The sequence below is a fragment of the Pinus tabuliformis genome, chromosome 6, assembly GCF_031772625.1.
Source record: "Pinus tabuliformis cultivar Carrire ecotype Pingquan chromosome 6, CPIR1, whole genome shotgun sequence".
Classification (NCBI taxonomy): Eukaryota; Viridiplantae; Streptophyta; class Pinopsida; order Pinales; family Pinaceae; genus Pinus; species Pinus tabuliformis.
This window is the reverse complement of record NC_142292.1, coordinates 1263043091-1263063720: the sequence shown is the minus strand read 5'-3', so window position 1 is coordinate 1263063720 and position 20630 is coordinate 1263043091. Positions and strand designations below refer to the sequence as shown.

Sequence of the window (20630 nt, the reverse complement as noted above, 5' to 3'; positions counted from 1 at the left end):
TTTGCAAATAAACGGTTGTGTCGAAGTCAGAAAAACGAAAGGACCGACTTTGATTTTTGAATTGCGTGAAATGTCAAATAAATCCAGAAAAACATGCTGACCACTTAGATTTGCTGGGGTATTGTGCCCCATCTAAACTATCAGGCTTTTTATTTTATTTTATATAACCTCATAAATTTGAGCAAAACAATGCTCATTCAGAAAGAGAAAAGCCTTGCAACAACTGTGTGTCAAAAATTAGATCCATATAAGTATATGTGTGGGGACTTGCATGCGTCTCTATTCCAATATAAACATTACAATATACCCAAATTCTGAACACACAATTCTACGATCAGATTCTTATTTTATTAATAAGGTGAAGACAGAAGAATATCCATTGTAAAGAGGGGAGAGTTCACTAACGGAAATTCCTATTTCCACCTCTATAGGAAAGTTAATGCACCCTGACATGCAAGGGGAATAGTGGGTGCCTTGCATTTATATTGCTGCTAAAGTTGACTATTGCTGCTAAAGTTGACTTTGGCATGTTAGCAGCAAGGCACCCACTATTCCCCTTGCATGTCAGGGTGCATTAACTTTCCTATAGAGGTGGAAATAGGAATTTCCGTTCACTAACACTAGAGTTAGACAAGAGGCCTTACAAATCAATGACATTGGCAGAGCCATTGTACTAAATCCACATATTAATTTCAATATGCTAATATAAATTAAAACTAATTACTGCAGGTGGTTTAAGGATTAAAATTGTCACAACATTTCGAAACACGCACTCACAACCTTTCTTTAAACCATCTACATAGATGGCAGTCCTTTATGGCCAATAAAGTGTATGGCATTCCTCATAATTTATTTTCACACATTTCAATTACAAGCAGCCGATTTGCATATTGAATTGACATGATCGTTGCAGCTTATTCTATACTTCCATACTAAGACTATAACTAAGAAAAATGAATATCAGAAAAATAGAGAAGCCATTAGAACTGGTATTATGAATTTCCGTACTGACAATATGCCCACAAAAATACTTTTAATCCATGTATCACTAGTCCTACACCCTTACAACTGAATAAAAATGAGCTTCCTAGTTTACTATCTACAAGGCTATCTGTTTTCCAGTATCAAAAGTGGCAATCACATAAATCTTAAAATTACAATTTAGTTAGCAATAATGACAAAATCTTAAGTATTTGTTCATGTAGAAAATGGACTTCAGGATGTCTGGCAATCTTCAGCGAACCTTATGGTGATTTTCATACAAGGGTAATTTGCATCTCCTCTCCCACCATAGCTATTACTTCCTCAATCCTGACAAATAGACAACATTAGAAATTTGAAACCACTCAACTTTTGGTCTTTCTGTTGATAAACTGAACAGGCAATGCCAAATTCCAAAACACATCATTTCAAATAAAATGAATACAACAGGGATGACAAGTTTATGCAAACTAGTCCAATAAACGTAGAAACATGTATAGAAAATTCACTTCTATAATGCTCAAATTCTTATAATGTTTTAGTAAGATATTTTGGTAAGAATAGATAAGATAATTTTATTAATGTCCTACAAGTCGCCACTAAAGTAGGTCAAAGGGACTTCTAGGTACAATGATGTTGATACAAAGTGGGAGCATTGAAGCAGCTCCGATAAAAACAGAATGCAAAAAGCAAGAATGTGAATCTAATCTAATCTAAAACATGTGGAAACAATATCCAAATTCCATGGTCACTCTATGAGAAAGATGTACAATATAGGCAGATGCAAGATATGGAAAATGGAAATAGGCAATGAGCAATGTGTCTCATAGTCTCTTGGATCTAGATCTGTCTCTCCTCGCATATGAGGCTAAATGGAGGAAGCTCAATATAGAGGATTAAATAGAAGAAGCATCTGAAGAATAGTTGGATGATGTGTTGTGCTGCTGTCTGGAGGAGGAGGCACACCACTAGAGTTGGGATGATCTGTGACGAATGTTGGTGTGATGCCTGGACTATCCAAGCTGTTAATGCCTTTGTGAAGTGTGGGCAATCCTTTGATGTCATACTGATCTACGGTGCTTGGGTCACTATCCATTTATCTCTTTGTGCCTTGAGCAAAAGGGAGCAATGTAAAGAAGGAAGTGATATGCTAAGTGGAGGTTACCCTGGGAGGTGACTAAATATAATGATAACAGAGATGGAAGGTCTCCTACATGTAATGGGCCAAACATCTCAGATCTGAGAATTTGAAGAAGCTGGAGATAGTCTGGGACCTCCTGAATAAGCAATGGAACCTCACTTTGATCTCATAGCAAATGGGGTAGCCAAAGATGAAATGCTCAGTCTCAACCTCTTGAAGGTGGCAACGCAGGCATATAATATTTGATCTGTTTATATGGTGATCAATCTCTACTCGAAGCCTATGAGAGCCTACTCTTAATTGGCCTAGACGGATGTGAAGAGTGTGCATCCAATGGCAAAGGGTGTCCTGCAGTCAAATAATGGGTCCATCTCTTAGCTCCAAAAATAGAAGGCCATCTTTGGGCATTACCCATAAGGAGGGTTAACCCAACTGGTTTGGATAAAATGCCTATATATGTCATCCCTAATGAATTGGTTCAACTCCTGCCTAGGAGGTTGAAGATGGCTAGGAGAATTCAAGGAGTATTTGAACGGAGGGATTCAATCTATTTGAATTCCTATGGACTCCATGAGAAGTGAGACCCCTGCAAGCTAATAAGAAGCCTGTCATAGAGGCGGAAATGGTCTCGAACAAACAATAGGCCAAGTACAAGTACCTATCTTGCCCCTTCGTCGAATTGACGAAGATCCAAATCCGATGTAGAAAAGAGACCACACTTAACACTATCTCCGATTGAAAAGGTCATGCACCAACTCAGCCAAGATGATATGTTGGGGTGCTTCCTATTTTCATCTGATGATGGGATGAAGGAGAGAGGTTTGGACTTGCTTTATTGAGGCCTAGTTAAACTCTAGCAAACAAGGCCCCCAAACCTCTAAGCCATAAAGCACAGTAGGCTGGATAAGACAGTCCATGAGAAACATCCTGGATGAGATGTCCTGAAAATGGTGACAGAAACACTGGTTCTCAAGAACGACTAGGGATCTGTAGCCCTTATTAACCTGAGGCTAGAAGGCCTGCTGCAAACTCTAAGGTTTGTTCTAGCAAGAAGTTTATCAAGAAAATTTGATATTATTTTTCAAGTAATAGTTTTGGTGGCTATCTTAATTATAAATAAAACAATATTCTCTTGTCCAATAAATTAATTCAAGATTTAGGTAAACAACGTGACATTTTTCTATTACCTGGGGACCTCACATTTGGTTCGCCAAGGGTGCTATTTTAAGACTTTCCTAAAATATTTTAAGACAACCATGTGATGTGTTGTAACATTTTCTTGTCTCAAATAATTTTTCAAATTTTTTTCCAAAAGAATGTTTTATTAATGCACTTTGTAAAATAATATATATGTGCAGCTCTATAATGCCATTTATTTTATGTTTAATTTGTTCGAATAAAGTTATTGTGGATAAAATTTGTAATAAAGCGCTTGGGTAAATGTCGCGCTCTTTCTCACGACGGAGATTTCGCTTGACATAATCAACGGTTCTTATTCTATTGCGCACCCTGCCGCTTGCTCCATATTTAACGAAGGGGGGGCGTCCGCAGTAAGCTGTTTCCCGAAACCAACCTTATCCTTCATCTATGTTCCCAGAGATCTCTAGACAAATTATATCTATGTTATGTTGCTTGTTAGGGTATGACAGCGATGAGGTAGTAAATGAAGTTATATTGGGATTTCTGTCAACCTTTTCACTAGGAAAGAAACCAACAATATTGTTCAATTTCTCTCAGAGGTTATTTGTGAGCAATTTTTAAAGTTTGGAATTGAAAAAGCATTCAAACATCAATCTGTGTTGGTTTATTTGTTCTTATATTATCAGTCATAAAGATTTCAGATGCAATTGTAGAAGCAAGTTTGCAGGGTAATTAGTGGTCAGTTGTTCATTGGACCTCATTGGTCAGGAAAAACTCTGAAGATTTTTCTTTCATCAATTTTGTGGATTAGTTTCTTCATGTATGTCTCAGTCTTCTAAACAGTGATAGTATTCCCAGAATCTCACTAGAGATCAAAAGAATTCTACAACTTAGTGAGAAAACTAAACTGGGTGACTGATATTTGTATAAGGGTTTTACTGAAATTAGAATGTATGGTTGTGAGCTCCCTCATCAATTACCAACTTTCCTTCCTGTTAGAATTTTTTCCCTTGAGTTTATCAGACAGAGTCTTAATGTGGATCAAATTCATTTCTTACCAAGGAAGAAAGAAGCCTTATTTAAACTCAAAGCACAAGTAGGGCCTTTTGTTGTCAATACTAGAGCAGCAGATAAAGAAGTTGAATACCTATTGGCACAAATGAAATTCAAACTAGGAGTCAGTTGGCCATATGATCCAATAGGAAGGATTTCAACCATAAGAGTTAAGCAAAACTCTACTCCCTATGTCCATGTGCCAAAACCAGAAATTGAAAAGTTTGCTAACAGGGAGACATGTGAAGAAAATTCAAAATATCCTACAAGACCTGACAGGAGAACAACCAATAGAGCGACCAATAAGACCTAGTGTCTTAGAAACACCCTAGCAAACGGAAAAAGTACTCAAAAGGACAGTTGAAAATGTTTCAGAATCAGAGGGAAGTGGGTTCAAAGTATACAAAAGACAAAAAACAAGGGACGTAGAAGAAACTATATCATCAAATATTTCTTCACCAACTACAGTAATTCTTTCAGGCGAGCCTGTTTTCAAATTGCAGCAAATCGAAACAACAATAAGACAACCTTCTTCTTCAACTCCTTCTTCAAATCAAAGTTTTTCTCTAAGTTCCTGGAAATCAAGAAGAAGAATGAAACTCTGAAGTCAATGACCTATACTCAATTTTGGAAGCAGATTTCTTCTACAAAGAAAAGATTGCTCTCAGCACTAGATGTTGAGAAAGGGCAATTTCAATTAGCTTTTCTTGAACCCAAGCTTCAAGGAGCAAAAGTTGTTGAAGATTTCAAGACCTATGTGTTTGTTTTTTATACCAAGCAGATTCATCCTATTGATCAAATTGACTTACAAAGACAGACTAGAGAAATGATGTATTCTACTTTGACTTGCTCAGCTATTAAGGTATCAAAGTTACAAAATTCATTGAACAATACACTTTCTGAGCTTAAAATGGAGAGAATGTCATCTCTTGCAAAGGATACTAAAATCAAATCATTGGAGGATATTGTTATTAAATTGGGGTTGGATCCTCAAGATGTTTATTCTACCCAGGAAGTTATAAAAAAGAAAAATGTTGATATTCAAGCTCTTCAGAAAAGATTGAAGCTGCCTGCTACAGAACATCCACAAACACAGGAAGTTGGAGAGCTTGAAAAAGAGAAAGAGACTCTCTTATCAATCATAATTGAGCAAAATGTGCAGATCTAGAAGATGGAAGCAGAGATGGAGAAATTACTCAAAGAAAGAGAGTAAACAGGAAATAGTGATTTCTACATCACAAAGAGGTTCAGCAAGGAATGATGCAACAAAAGAAGTAACAGAAGCATTATCTTTATTAAGTTTAAAAAATCAAGAAATTGATCATTTGAAAGCAGCTCTAGAGAAGGCAGAAAAAGAAAAAATCAACAATGTTGCAAACATCAGCATCGAGATAAATTTGACAAGGGTCCAGAAAACCAAAAAATCATAAAAATCGGGAAAATATCGGTAAAAATCGGCAAACATTGATAAAATTAAGATACCATAAAAATATCGGTAAAAATCAGCAAACATCGGCTAGGCCAAAAAATCGTGATTGCGAGATAAAATCGGGATGTTTGCAACACTGAAAATCAGCGCTGATAATGCTTTAATCACTGAAATACAAAAAAATTCTAGATTGTAAAAACAACTTGAATGGAAATTGGGTCAAATTGATAGTGCTCAAAGTTTGATGCAGGATAAAGAGAAGATTTGGATGGAAATAATGTCTTCAGTATCTGACATTTGGTCATCAATTGAAATTATTGTGGAATGGGAAGAATTGCTAGAACGATCAAGAGAAGCCATTGATGAGATCAAAGACGAGCTGGGAAACAAACCTAGCCAAGCAAGCAAAATCATTAAGTTTTTAAATACAAAGACAAGAAAAGAGATAGAAGAATTAGGCATTGAAAATAGAACCCATTCAGTTTTATAAACTACAAGAGTTCTCCAATCTCTTGGGTCCAAATTGGAAATGATGTTCCTGCACGGATCGACCCAGGCCTAAACCTTTAGGTGATGTCACCCACTTTGCTGAACAAGCTGCTATAAATCTTGGTGGTTGGGTAAAAAAGCTGCTCTAAATCTGATTGATCCCTCAAACTGTTATCGAAGACCTACCCACCCCTTACAGTCTAAGCTCTATCTTGTTTGCAAATACCAACCTGAACTCTCTAGCTTTCATTCCGTTCCTAAAGAAGAGTCTAAATTCCTAAAGGAGCTCCTCCCTAAAGAAAAACTTAATGTTGCAGAAGAAAGACAAATGTGAAAGTTTGCAGACACAAGTGAATTTACAAAAAAAATCGGTTTTGCAACAAAACGGTCTATCTTCTTTTAAAAATTCACAAGGCCAAATGATAACACAAGAAGATTATCAAAGTTCACTGAAAAAAGTACTAATGGATAAATCAAAATTTGCCGGAGTAAAAGGAGCTCTAAGTAGTCAAAATTTTCTCGAAAAGTTATCTGATAATCTTTTAATTTGTTATAAAATTAAACATCTATTCATAATTAAACCAACTTTTGAAAAATATAAAAAAGTGGATAAAGCTTTCAGAAAGATGGTTGATTTGACTTATCCAATGAAAGAGGAATGGGAGCAGCTTGTGAAACTCATTGAATAGTTCAGAGAATCAAGGCAACATTTCAGGAAGAGATTAGGACAGTTCCAGATTTTGAGCAGAATCAGAACAGAATCAAATATTTTTGGCCTAGATGAAAGAATCAAGGACAGTTGGAGACTACGCAGCAAGAGATTTGCTCTTCCAAGCAAATTGTTATGGAGATTATCCAAACTATTTGGATAAAATTTATTTTTTAATGTAAATTTGTAGAAGATAGAATTTTTGTAAAAGACTCTATGTATATCATTTGGAAAAATTGGAAAAAGGTTGATCCCTGGACCAAACTTTGGAATATTGTTGTAACTTGTAATACCTGAATTTTTTAAGAAAATCAAAAGGTTTTGTTTTCTACTTATAGCAGCATTATTTTTCTTGTGAGTGTTTCCAATTTTTTATCATTTTATTCTTCAATACATATAAGATTGCGTGGACAATTGGGAAAGGCAGGGCTAAGATTTAGCCTCCCTGAAATCCCCTGGCAAAGTTATGTTTATTACTGGGTTAATTAAACAAATTGTTTGTTTGTTATAAATTACTCTGCAAAGATTAAATTGTTGCCTTTTGTACAATAACTGTATGTATTAATGTGAGTTGTGGGATATTTTTCCATACACTTTCTGTTCATATTTGATCATTAATGATTAAGTATTCCGATTGAATGCATATGAGTCAGATGTTTCTTATTTTCTTCTATCAACATCTTTAAGAGATTGTATGTTGTTATTGTTGGAAATCAACACTTTGATTAATCTTTAAAAGGCTAAGGATTATTACTTACGCAAGGGTTTTATCCATGAACCAACCATTATATTGAGGAGATTGAAATTTTTTGCGAAAGTCGAATTTATTGTGGTGTTGATTTTCCTTGAGGAGACTATGCCATTTGGATAGAGCCACATTCTTCCAAGGGATGTTGCATTCTCTCTTGAGACAACATCATTTTATTTTTGGAGCTTTCTTCTTCAACAAATTTCTTCAGCCAATTAGTGCTATTTGTCAAAGCAACTCCCACGTTTTAGAAATCAATTTTTTTGGCATCTTTAAATGGCCATCTAGCATGTAATTTCATGTTGAAGATTAATGAAAAAACGGGTTGAGTTATTATTGCTAATTTGGGGAATTTTATTGAGTGAGGGTTTCATCTTTAATTACATGCAAAGTGTTTGAAGAAATATTTACATGCAAAGTATTTGTCGAAATGCTTAAAAGAGAAATTAAAAAATTTTGCAAGTTGAGTTAGCAAATTTTGGCAAGAGATGCTACAATGGTATTAGAGCTAATGTCCCTTTCCGAATGATCACTTTTGATGACCCATGGTATTTGGATGATAAAAGAGATATCAAATCTCTCTCTCTAGGCACGCATTGGTTATTTTTCTCAAGTCAATTTTGGAGAGCTCTTGGAGATTTTGAGTAAAGGGTGTGAAACACTTGTGAGGATTAGTTTCAATGGTGAAACACATCCAACCTTGTTGATGATGTTGAGAAATCAATGTAGATAGAAATTAGGGTTTTGATTCCTCTTTTCTAGAATAATTACTTGTGATTATATGTTGGCCTTTAAATATTTGTTATTATTTATTCTTTCATCAAACAATTACCAATTCAAAATGTATGAAGATCACAAGAACAAAAGACACAAGATATAGGCTCACAGTCATGACAAAACCCCTCTCCTAGGGGAAAACCAAATCAAACTCTTCTCTATATAGAACCAAGTCAAAGTGAGACAACCAAGACCCCAAAACAAGACCAAGAACTTCCACCAAACACCAAGTCAGCCCTCCAAAGTATCTTTTCCAAAAGAGTCAAAGTCAATCCAAGTCAACGAAGGTCAAAGTTTCTTCTTTCTGCAACTTTCAAGGTCTCAACCCATGACTTCGGCCCTACAACTCTCTACCTGCAACTTCGAACTGTAGCAGTAGCAGAAAGAATAGAAAACAACTCGCACGTGTGAGCCGATTTAGGTCAAAAATCGATCTTTTCTTCTTTTTTTAGATTCTCTTTCTTTCCCCTTTGCTTCGCTTGTCTTTTTCCTCTGTTTTTGGTGCAAATCGAACTTGCTTGAGGATGGATGCCAAATAGGTCAAATGCTCTTCCTTTTTAAACCTTTTTCAAAGGTCGAACGGGCTTCTTCTAGGTTGACTTCACTGGCAGGGCCGACTTGGTGTTGGGAGTCCAAAAAATACACTTTAAACTCAAAAACAATATTTCTTTCTTGATAGAAATTTTCCCATAAGGGTCTTATACATATGACAGACTCAAATGACTCAATGAACCCTAGAAGCATGAAGAACATGCTTGACCTAGTTGACAAATAAAAAGAGCATGAAACCCATGCTACAAAAATAATTTTCTTTTTCTCCTTTTCATTTTTACAATAAATATATAATGATACAAATATAATAACAATTATGAAGACCGAATTACAAAAACAAACCAGATGAAGATTGGTTTTGGTGTTGAGACACATCTACCCTAGCTAGTAAAAAAGGAGGAATCATCTAGATTTTTCACATGTGCTCAAATTGAAGGAAAAGCTACATTGTGCCAGAGATCGTGGGATCTTGAAGGTGAATTGATTCATCTAGTTGCAACGAATCTTATTTTTGTGGAGGTCAAATCCATAGTGGAAGCTGAAATTCTTTGAGGAGGTCGAGTCTATTTTGTGGATGCCAAATTCTTTATGGAAGTTTGTAATATTTCTAACGGAAATATTAAGTGAATAACAGGAAACAATAGTTAGTGAATTCAACACATACACATGAAATAAAAACACAAGAAGAAATGCACCAAAACTATGAGCCATTTTATTTATTTTGAGCAGAATAGAGTATAATGAGTATGGAAATAGGAACTTGGGCTTGCTACAACAAGCTAGGCGAAACCCAGGTTGGAATTGTGATGCCCAAGTACTGGAATGACTCCACCAAAAACCTCTGCGCTGACCCAGTAAATTACTACCACTGTTGTTGTAGGTGAACTGAGATTTCAACCCTCAAATCTACTCCAAAAATTCTGCAAAATTAAATGTAGGCTCTCCACACTAGCTCCAACAAAACCCAAAAATATCTCACGGACCCAAGTGGTGGAAATGGTCCCGAGATAAACTGCGTCGTCCTCCAACAATTTTTGCTACTGACTGTTGACTACTGAATGGAACTAGGAATTATGCCCTCATAAGTGCTCAAAAAATTCTGTAAAATTAATCCTAGCCTCATCTCACCAAACCCACAAAAACCCAGAAAGGGTTTGGGCTAAATCCACAAACCCCTGGTGACCCCCAACAAGTGTGAATTATCCAATTTGGCCAAAAAACGCTCCACGGAATGGAATTGTTGTAGGATGCCCAAAATATGACACTAAAAACCTCCCAAAGTCCTACAAAGATCCCCTTTGGAAAATGCCTAATTTCTCCAACCCATATTTCCTTGGAAAGAAGCCACCACCTGCTCCTGCGCAGACTTGAGCAAGTGAGCTCTGCGCACTATCAAAATGAGGGGAAATTTGTCCCAAATTCTGACCTCACTCGCTGCCCTACAAAATGGTCCAAATCTCCAGACTTAACTATGAATAATGTCTCAACAAAATCCTGGAGTCTCCAACCAACTGTAACTGCTCCAAATGATGTGCCACGAAATCCCTTTGTGCCCAAAAAATGCACATAGCTGGGACAACTCCTGCAATGAAGCTCAAGGAAAGCCCTGAATTGGACTCCCAAATTACTTCACTAAAGAGACACTGGAAATTTTCCGAAATGAGGGTGGAATTCCGCTTGGAATTCCTGGTGGTAAATAAAACTTTTCTTCTTGTGCTAAACAACCCCAATAGAAGATGAAAGGTGAAATGTAATAGTCAAAATATGGTTAACAAATGACTCCGTCCTCCTTTTATAATTTCTCCCCATGCTTCTAAACTCCCTTTTTAATTATTATTTTATTGGTGGGGGCCATTTTCCACTAAGTGACTTTTGCCTCCATTTTAATAAAATAATAATTTGTCGCCAATCTCTAATAAAATAATACTTGCTACCTTTCTCCAAAATAATATTTGCCCCTTTACTTAATATCACCAAAATTAGGCAAAATTCCCATGCTCAAAATTGAGGCTATTACAGTCCTCCCCGCCAAAAATTGCTTGTCCTCAAGCAATGTCGGAACAAGCGCCCCCTCTGCTTGCTAATCACCACTATCATCACCAGTATTACCAGGGTCCCAAATGTGCCACTAATTCAGCCCCGATCTCTGCACTGTCTGATCATGAAGGAATCTCTCAATACCAGGATCCCAAGGCATCTAGATCAATGTGAAGCACCCCTTGCTCCATTCACTGTCCAACCAGGTATAAGCTCCAGAATCCCTCTGCATACTATCAATAAGTAGAACATCATGATAATGTAGGACTCTATCCAACTCTCCATGAAGCTGCCATACCAAGTAGTCCACCTCATGTACACCAAGAGTAAACTCCTAAAGATACAACCCAATCCATGTGGGGCGAAGTCTCTCCTGCATGTGCTCCTCTTGATATCTTTCTATTGACCAACCTGCCATGCTGATGAAGTCCCCCATGCCATCAGCAAGTCATTGAAGCCCAACGGAAAATCTGAGTGATCTCCCCCCTATAGCAGCTAGCACATCCCTAAAGGTTATTGAGTTGTTTAGTACTGTGACACCTGGGTCCCATGCTCGTTTCAGAAAAGCACCACCATGTTGTCGCTGAGCCACTCTGACTCGAATAAGATGACCATCGTGTGGACACTACAACCTCCTCCCCTGAAACCTGGAGGCGACCAAGCTCATCCTGCCTAGGTGTCTATATGATGTCAATATCTACCCACCCATTGCTAATCTCGAACCTAAGCTGCAATTGAAGAAGCCTGCCTCGCCAAACAATGGAGGCCTCAGTGATCCCCCATGTGTCAACCCCAAAGTGAGCTAGATCATCCTCTGTTATGGTCCTACTCCTCACGAGATGGAGTGGCCTATCAACCAACTGAATCCTGGGATCCCCTAGCTAGACCTTTTGCAGCATAGCTCTAACAACTGCTGGAATCTGTTTGTTCCTTGTCCCTAGTCCCTGCATGCAACTGACATATAGGCCCCATATATCATGAACTAATCTAATGCATGCTAAATTGCCCTGTGCTTTCCATTGCGTAGTACCGATGATTGTTGGAAGCCACATGTGCCAAATAACTACCCCCTGAAGGCAGCCAATAGATGGGTATCTGATACTCGCAATCGACTCAATGTATGCAAACCCGTCCTGCTCCTGCCAACCATCACCACTGAGTCCGCCATGTGCCCTCTCGATAATGTGCCAATACAATGTCTGTAGGTTGGGCAGATACTAGAAAGTTGCCTCAGTTGTACACAGTATCCTCTACTCATGCATGGTCTTGACATGCCCTGTGGAAAGAGTGACACATGTCTCCCTCGTGACCAGCTCCCCAAGCGTAGGCTCACTGATGAACAATATGCCACCCCTGCAGATGATCACCTTATCCCCTAACCTGTGGCTGTCAACTCGTGCACCGACCCAATGCCACCACTGAGAAGCCTCTCCCCTTGTGCGTTGTGATATTCCTACTTAGTATTTTACTAAGTAAATATCAATTTTGCTCAATTTTGGTTTATTACATGGTTACACTTAGGAGAAGTGGGCTTAGGGGACCCACATTCAATTTTTGGCATAGGAGGCACTCCAACATTAGAGTTCGATGAAAGATTGCGGCCTTGGTGGAGCGTGGGGGCCACCACAAGGGAATTTCAGCCCACATGGAGAGTACGCTCTCATTGGAGCAGAATTGGTGAGAGGAATTCGATGTGGGCCCACATGGGCAATCTTGGAGGCAACTTGACAAAAGGAAGGAGGGACTCTCATTTTGCTCATTCATCTATCATTTCAGAATTTGTCTCTTGACATAGCATGCTTGAGCAGTGAGCCAAGTCTGCATGTGTTGTTCAGCACACCAGGTGTTTCCGAGCGGAGATCCCAACCCTTGCTTCAGTGGACTTTGAGTGCCAGCCCAAGGAGGGAGTTCTACTTAGTCCCAAATCGTACCAACAACAGTGAGGCCGTACCACAACAGAGAGGAAGCTATAGCAGCGCAGGGACTGCGCAGTCTTGGGTAGAGACACTCTGGGAGGTTGAGGAGTGAGTGGAGTTTGAGGTGGAAACTTGGAGGGAAGGCCTAGGGAGCCTTCTAATAGGGATTGCAGGCATTTTTGGAGCATTTAGCAGCAGATTCTACAAATGGATCGATTTGCCCAGTAGCAGAGCCACTCAAGCCAAAGAGGGTCAAGCTTTGGCCAAACCCTTCGTGGGTTATTTTGGGTTTATTGAGAGGATAGGGTTAATTTCCCAGAATTTTCTGAGCAGTGGAGAGGGCTCTAGCAACAGATCCTTTCAGGCAAAGAGGGTCGAATTTCTGGGGTGAAGCTTTGGCCAAACCCTTTGTGGGTTATTTTGGGTTTATTAAGGAGAGGTTGGGGTTAATTTCCCAAAATTTTCTGAGCAGTGGAGACGGCCCTAGCAACAGATCCTTTCAGGCAACAACACATTTATGGGCATCTACAACGCAATGCTTGGGCAACATAGCAACAGTTTTGGACGAGGGTGCCTCACTTGTCTTTTTGGGTTTTGCTAGCTTGCTTAGAGCAAGCCCATGTGCACCCATTCTAGCACCTATTAGTACACCTCTTTCCATTAATAAAAAGAGTACACAACGCAGTTTTTGGGTGTCAATTTGTGGTCTGATTGCTTGTTATTGTTTCATGGTGTTTTTGTCTATTTTTCTTTGCATATTTACTGTTAATTTTCCTTAGGGATATTACAGTGGTATCAAAGCTCATAGACTTGGCACAGCCTATGGGAGCAGTGCAATCTATGACATTGGAGGATAAGCAGAACGTGACATACCGAAGGCAAAGGTACATAAGCAAAGAAAGACAGTTAGAGATCACCCTTGATCCTGTGACTACAGAGTCTGGGGTAGAATAAACCAACATGGGGGATAATGAAGGAGACAAAAGGGGTGAGGAAAAGGAGTTTTCCCAACTCGCACTGAAGATAGTGCAGGACTTATCTCGGAACATTGAAGGAATGGGCTAGCGAAATGGCAATGACAACAAGGGTAAGGGAGTCCAAGGGATTTCCAGCATGGGGAAGGATTTGGCACCTCGCAGCACCACGCATCTCTCCATGCCAACATGCCATTGATTCCGAACACACGCCCTAGGTCCACCATTCCTACATTCCTCCAATCTGGAGCTAGTGGGCAACCAGAGTAGGAGGAGGCACCTTATGGGGACTATTTCCTGGATTATCAGTCCTATGGACTTGATTTTGGGAGAACCATTACTTTCAAGGATTTCTTTCAATTGAAGGGCAACAATAGGCCTAAGGGACAGAGTGGAGGAGGCTACGTGCAGGGGACAAACTTGTAATGCACTGTGGGGAGATTATTTCTCCCAACCTTCGTTGGGTCCTCCAAGAGCTCAGCCAAGGCACAGGTCGAAAAGCTAGATGTCTATTTCCAGTTGAATCAAATGATGGAAGGAGAGGCAATCAAGATTTCCATGTTGCATTTGGAGGGGGAAGCCCATGATTGGTGGTTCCATGGGTTGACCACGTTGGGACATGCAAGAGTAACTGCTTATGATGATTTCACTAGGAGGGTGTTGGAGCGGTTTGAGAGAAGAGATCTAGAGGAGTATTTTGGGGAGCTGACAAGGCTCAAGCAAATTGGGAGTGCAGAAGCCTACATTTCAGAGTTTCTATGATTTTCTGCGATGGTGCCTGATTTGTCGGAGCCTAGGAGGATCTACATGTTTGTGGATGGGCCAGCAGAGCCATTGCGTGGGTTAGCGAGGTCCAACAGGCCCACTACATTACAAGATGCGATAGGGAGAGGCCAAGATTTACAGGATGCCCTACCTAGGGCTTGAGCACCACTACCCCCTAGACAGGGTTTCCAGCAGAGGGGGAAAGACACCAGGGCTCCACCACCGAGGGCCAATCAGGGGCATGGTTAGCTGGATGAGGACACCTGAAGAGACCTCAAGAGGAGGAAACTGTGCTTCACTTGTCAGGAGCCGTGGGCACCAGGCCACAGATGTGCAACGGGCAAGGCCCACTACATCGAGGTCTTCTCTGACAACGATGCAGAGGACGAGACCTATTTTGAGATGGGTGCAATTCATTACAATTCCATGACAGAGTACTTTAATAATTACTTGAAATATTGACAAAAAACATGCAATGAACATCAAATAATTCAAGCAATTAATATGACGATCAATCTCAATAGATGCAAAGTATTCTAGCAATTAAATTTCTAGAGATCCAAATACTTTGAAGAACCATGAAATTTAAATGCTAAACAATTCACAATCCTAGAATTAAAATGATTTGTGCTTAGTGACCCAAATCTAGGAAAATTTGACTCTTTGTTATAGTCAATCTTTAGATACGATTAAAAATTAAGTGTATTTGACTATGGATAAGTAAAAATGTTTGATACCACAAAGGTTTTCTTTTAGATTTTACCCTTAACACAAAAAGACACCAAGAAGGAACTTTAGATTAACAATTTAATTATTCCTTCGGCAAATTTAATGTTCTAAGCTTATGAAGCAAATTTAATGTGGTAAATTATCAAAAAAAAAACTATGAGACAAATGTGAAAAATCAAAAAAGACTTAATGAATTAAATTTTTAATGGGCCAAAGGACACATAAAAATTTAAACTCTCAATGCACAAAAATTCTCTTTTGATTTAATTTCTTTAGAAAATCAAAGTCAAATTAATAAACTATGGAAATAAAGAATTTTTAAAATTTTTGGTTTTTATCTCAAGCAAAATCAAATTGTCAAAAAAAAATCAAAACCAAAAGGAAAAGCCAAAATAAAAAAAAAAAAACTGAAATTTGATTTCTTTAAAATCAAATTTGTTATTTTAAGTTTCCCTTTTTAATTTAAACAAAATCAGAACAAAAAAATAAAAATAAAATGAAAATGAAAAAATCAAAACAAAAATTGAAATGAAAAGCAACAAAAAGAAAAAATGAATTATTATGCTATGAAATCTAACCCTAACACAAAAGCAAAGATTAAAACAAAAGATAAAAAGATTAGATCAAAGTGGAATTCGTATTGTTTGTCTGCAAGCTCAAAGAGACGTAGTGGTGGCAAAGGAGCATGAGGAAGGAGATGCAGCGCGACGAATGAACGAAGCTCGGGCAGTAAGGGATCACGCGGCAGCAAGGAGGGCGAGGAGTATAGCAGCAGAAAGGGACATAGGTGTATAAGGAGTTGCGGATGGCAGGAGCTAGGATCGATGACGGTAGGAGAGGAGTTTGCAGCTCGAGGGGGAGAAAGAATGGAGTGATGGCAGCTTGGAGCTTTGATTTGGAGAGGCTTTTCAGAGTGAAGGAGCTGCGATGAGGAGGAAGAGCTTGGGTTGCAAGAATGCAGGTTAAGGAGCCAAGGGCAAGGAATGGATGCAGGTGGCAGGGATGAGGGAGATGATGCGAGGCAAGAGGAGAGGAATGGAGATATGGAGCCGTGCGGAGGGATAAGGAAACACAGAAACACAGGTCAAGCAGGTTCGAGATGCAGCTAGCGAATGAAGGAAATTCAGTGAGGGTTTTGTTGGAGAAAGTAAAGTGATGAGAGGAGCCCGAAGAAAGGGAAAGACAATAAGGGTTTGCTGGAGATGAAGGGACAGGCAGGCAACAATAAAAAACGCAACAGAAAGATAGGAATAAACCCAAAAACGCAGGCAAGAAAAGAAATTGAAAATTTAAGCAGCCGTAGAAGGAGGAATTGAAGACGATTTCAAATTTTTCTAGAGGGAAAAATGCAACAAAAAACAGAGGCTCAATATGGCAGCAGACAGGAGAAAAATGGTAGCCAAAAACCTAAGATAATTTCTCAGAAATTTTTGATTAAAATGATATATTCTTCTTCTTAAAATTTGTTGTCGAAACTCTTGTAAAAAAACCTCAAATCTAAACTCTGAAATCCTCTAACTAAAAATAATTTGGAATAATGCCCCTGCAAAATGGTATTGAGGCCAGATCTTACCCTCCAGGGCCTAGATCTGGCTTCAAATAAAAATTCTCCTTCAAGTTTGCAGCTGCATGACAACAAAAAAACACTCAAACGATATATACAATGATGAAATTAAAACCCCAGAAAAACCCACGTCAGAAAAATACAATATTTACAAACTGAAGGCTCTAAGTAGCCAGATCTGTCATTATGCTGCACATAAATTAAATTTTTTAAATTTTGAATGGAGGTACTAGCTTAAAACCCTTTTGCATCACAAAAACAAAAATCTTATGATAAGCTTGGGGCTTATTTAGCCGGGCTCCTCAGGAAATACAGATCAGGAGTTGGCTAGTCTAATTGAAAACTTCCCCTAACGCCTGACAATCTAACTCAATCTTTCCTTGCAAAACTCGATCCAACCATTAAAAATAGAGCGAAAAAATAATAATAAAACTTTGACAAATAGAGATACCTGCTATTACATTCAAAATTTAAATTATTATTCAAACCTCAACAATTAAGCAAGATACCTGTACTCAAATCACTCTTCAGAAGCTATCATCAATGGTTTTAGAAAAAATTATGCATGAAGATAAAACATCTTATAGTATTCCCATGAAGAGTAACACCAGTAGAAATTAACTCCAAAGTCTTTCTTTATTATCCGTAAAAAAAATTACACAAGAGCTTTTTGCTTAGCACACGACTTAGAGATCGGATGAATCGACTAACAAATGACCTCCTATTTAAAGATAAATCCTCCAACGGCTAGTTCGAGTGATCCTCGTCAAAGCAATCTCGACCGTTGATGAAGATTAAAATTTCTTTTAATCTCATCCGTCGAAATATTTAAATATTTGGGGAAATTCGAAATTTTTAATTAAATGCATTTTAATTAACTCAAAAATAATTTTTTTGAGTTAATTTCCCCAAAAATTTGACTTTGACTTAACCCCCAAGGATCAAAAGTTTAAAATTTAGCAAAATAATTAATTTACCTTAGTCCCAAGACCTTTTAAAATTTAATCTTTTAGGACCGACGAATTTTTCCTTTGGAGAGTTTAAATTTATCTAGGACCTAGAATTAATTAAATTTCTGGCTTAGGATTTAATTAATTTTTGGCCTGAAAATTTAATTAATTAACCTATGAGGGGATAAATTATTTTTCCAACCCTCAAGACACTTTACATCATGATTTTCATATTTTTTACATCATAAGAGGGAAAACCCATTTGTAATAGACCCTCACAGACTATCCATTTCTGCGACACAAATATAATCCAACAGACCAAGCAATTTGTAATAAAATAACCTAACCAAATAGTTAGGATTATTCCCAAATCACTTTTACATAGATTCGATCTAGAACACTAGGACTCGCTTAAGATCCTAGCAACAAAATCCATTCCAGCTTTGGGATAAGACTGGAGGGGAAAACTCTGTCGACCATCCGAGAATGGATCAGTGAGACAAAAAACCTCCCAGAATGGAGATTGTCACTAGAAAGATAAGTTTAACTAGGTTGTTACATACATGACACGGTTTTGTTGAGACTATTTACATCATATACATGCATCATGGGTTTACAGTGTAACATGATGATCAGGCTGATGATGATAACCGGACGGCATGGACATATCGATCAGGTGATATCACTTTTGCAAAAAGAGGGGTGTACTGCTATGGGGTCGTTGACACAGAGTGGTCAACAATCCCAATATCTCGGTGAGCTCCCTGTCCCCTGCTACTTGGCTCAATGTGTCAAAGGACAATAGCCAAATTGTCTGTGCCTGTAAGTGATGCATAAGAGGGACAGGCATGTGAGTCCCCATGGATACCATCGAGTATCCTCATCTGCGTCCCCGTCGATCTTGGGTGAGCTACACCGAAAGGTATGCCCAGTGTCTCCTTCCATAAGTCTCCTTGGGGGTAACCCTCCAAGACCTCACTGTGCAACACCATATGCCCCTACATTGCACCGAGTATCCCTGTACCCCTCGACGTGGCACTGTACCCTGTGGCCTATCCCTGTACACCACTAGATACCCTGTGCTACTATTGTACCATCCTATAACATCTCGTATCCTGCCTGTATCACTATACCTAGCACTCCCCACGTGTACTCCTTGCGATGTGAGTCACTCAATGCAAAAAAACATGCTACATCAAACAACCACGCATCTCCATGCTCCTCCGTAGGCCATTTCTCATCATTGCATACCTCTATACAACACTGAATGCTAGGGTCTAATATTGGGTCTATATGCATCAGGCTGCATCCCTTTGCATAACACTGGACTCATCGGCATATCTCTGTGCACCGTTGGGTACCACTGCCTACTGTCATACCACCCTGTATCATATGCCATCCCAAATGCGCCAACGCATCCAAAATTTTACTAGCAAGTCCTCCACAATGTGAGCTATATCTCCTCATCTCCCAAGTTAGACCCGAGTGGCCTAACTCCTCGCATGCTAATGTGAATGACACTACTAATCCTTTCCTCAGTAGCTCCTGTGTGCAATATACCAATGAGAGAGCATGGTCTCCATACAATACCCTATCTGGTGGCCTGCCGATGTCACCTCCTCCTACCAGAGTAGGCTAATCATCCTACAATCCCATGTACACCCAATATGCCATGATAACTGATGAACTGTTAAAATTGGAAACTAGGGCCAAACTCCACATGGGTCATCTTATTTATGCCAGCTGATATTTTTCTTGAATTCCTCCCTCCAAGAGGTGTAGGATTGATCTAGAGATCATCCGATTCTGACATGTAAAAATGAAGTTATGAATTTATTTTCAGTATGGTCAAATTGTCAAGGTCGGCCAACAAACTTATGTAGGCTCAGAAACCCAATAGTCACATTTATTCATCCTCAAAATTGCATATAAATAGAAGGTGACTTAGCCTCATTTGAACACACTCATCTTCACACTTCTCTCTCTCTCTCCTCATTGATTGGGTACGGATTTTTGGGCCTCTCTCTCTCCACACGTCCGAAATTTCAGGGGATTAAATTTCAGGACAGTTTGACCAACCGTTAACCAGCATGTGTTGACCTCCCTTGACTGCGTTTTTGTGAGGGCTATCTCTGTTTGGGCAGGCCACATTTTTGGGCACAAAAATCAAGGCTAAACGTTGACTGTTGACCAACATTCACTGCAGCTACAGCTACCCGCAGGTGGGTTGTTTAACCAAACTTTGACTGGGCTGAATTTGATTGTTTTGAGGGTTGTTTTATCTTGATGTTTGGAGGCTGAAGTTGACTGAAGTTGACCGATTTGTTGAGGGTCAAATCAGCCTTGTTGACCAGTGTTGACTTTTTTGGTTAGGGTTCTTTTGTTGCTGTTATAAATTATCAGATTTGTAAATTGTACTATCTCTCTCTGCTGAACTATTGAAGACTAAAAGAAGATTTGATCAAGGGTTTCCCCACATTGCGGTTTGTCCCTGGCTAGTGTCACATCTTGTGTCCTCTTGTCTTGGCGTGTCTTCTACTGTGTATGTTTATGTTCTATTTGCATTTTACTATCATGTTGATGCGATTGCTAATCTGAATATTGATACTGGGCTAATAAAGAAATTTAAGTAAAATTGCTCTAAAGCATTAAACATATCATTGTTGCCTAAATTAA

At 38.8% G+C, this 20630-nt stretch overlaps 1 protein-coding gene across 6 annotated transcripts in view; it reads right to left on the bottom strand.

The window, feature by feature from the left end:
* Window positions 1-960: 960 nt before the first annotated feature.
* LOC149263254 (uncharacterized) overlaps window positions 961-20630 on the bottom strand; it is a 463048-nt gene continuing 443378 nt past the window's right edge. For all 6 annotated transcript variants that reach the window (XM_089425983.1, XM_089425987.1, XM_089425985.1 and 3 more), the window contains one exon: window positions 961-1311. In XM_089425983.1, coding sequence (XP_089282109.1) covers window positions 1257-1311 — 55 coding nt within the window. In that variant the 3' untranslated portion in view covers window positions 961-1256. The remainder of the gene's footprint in view (window positions 1312-20630) is intronic.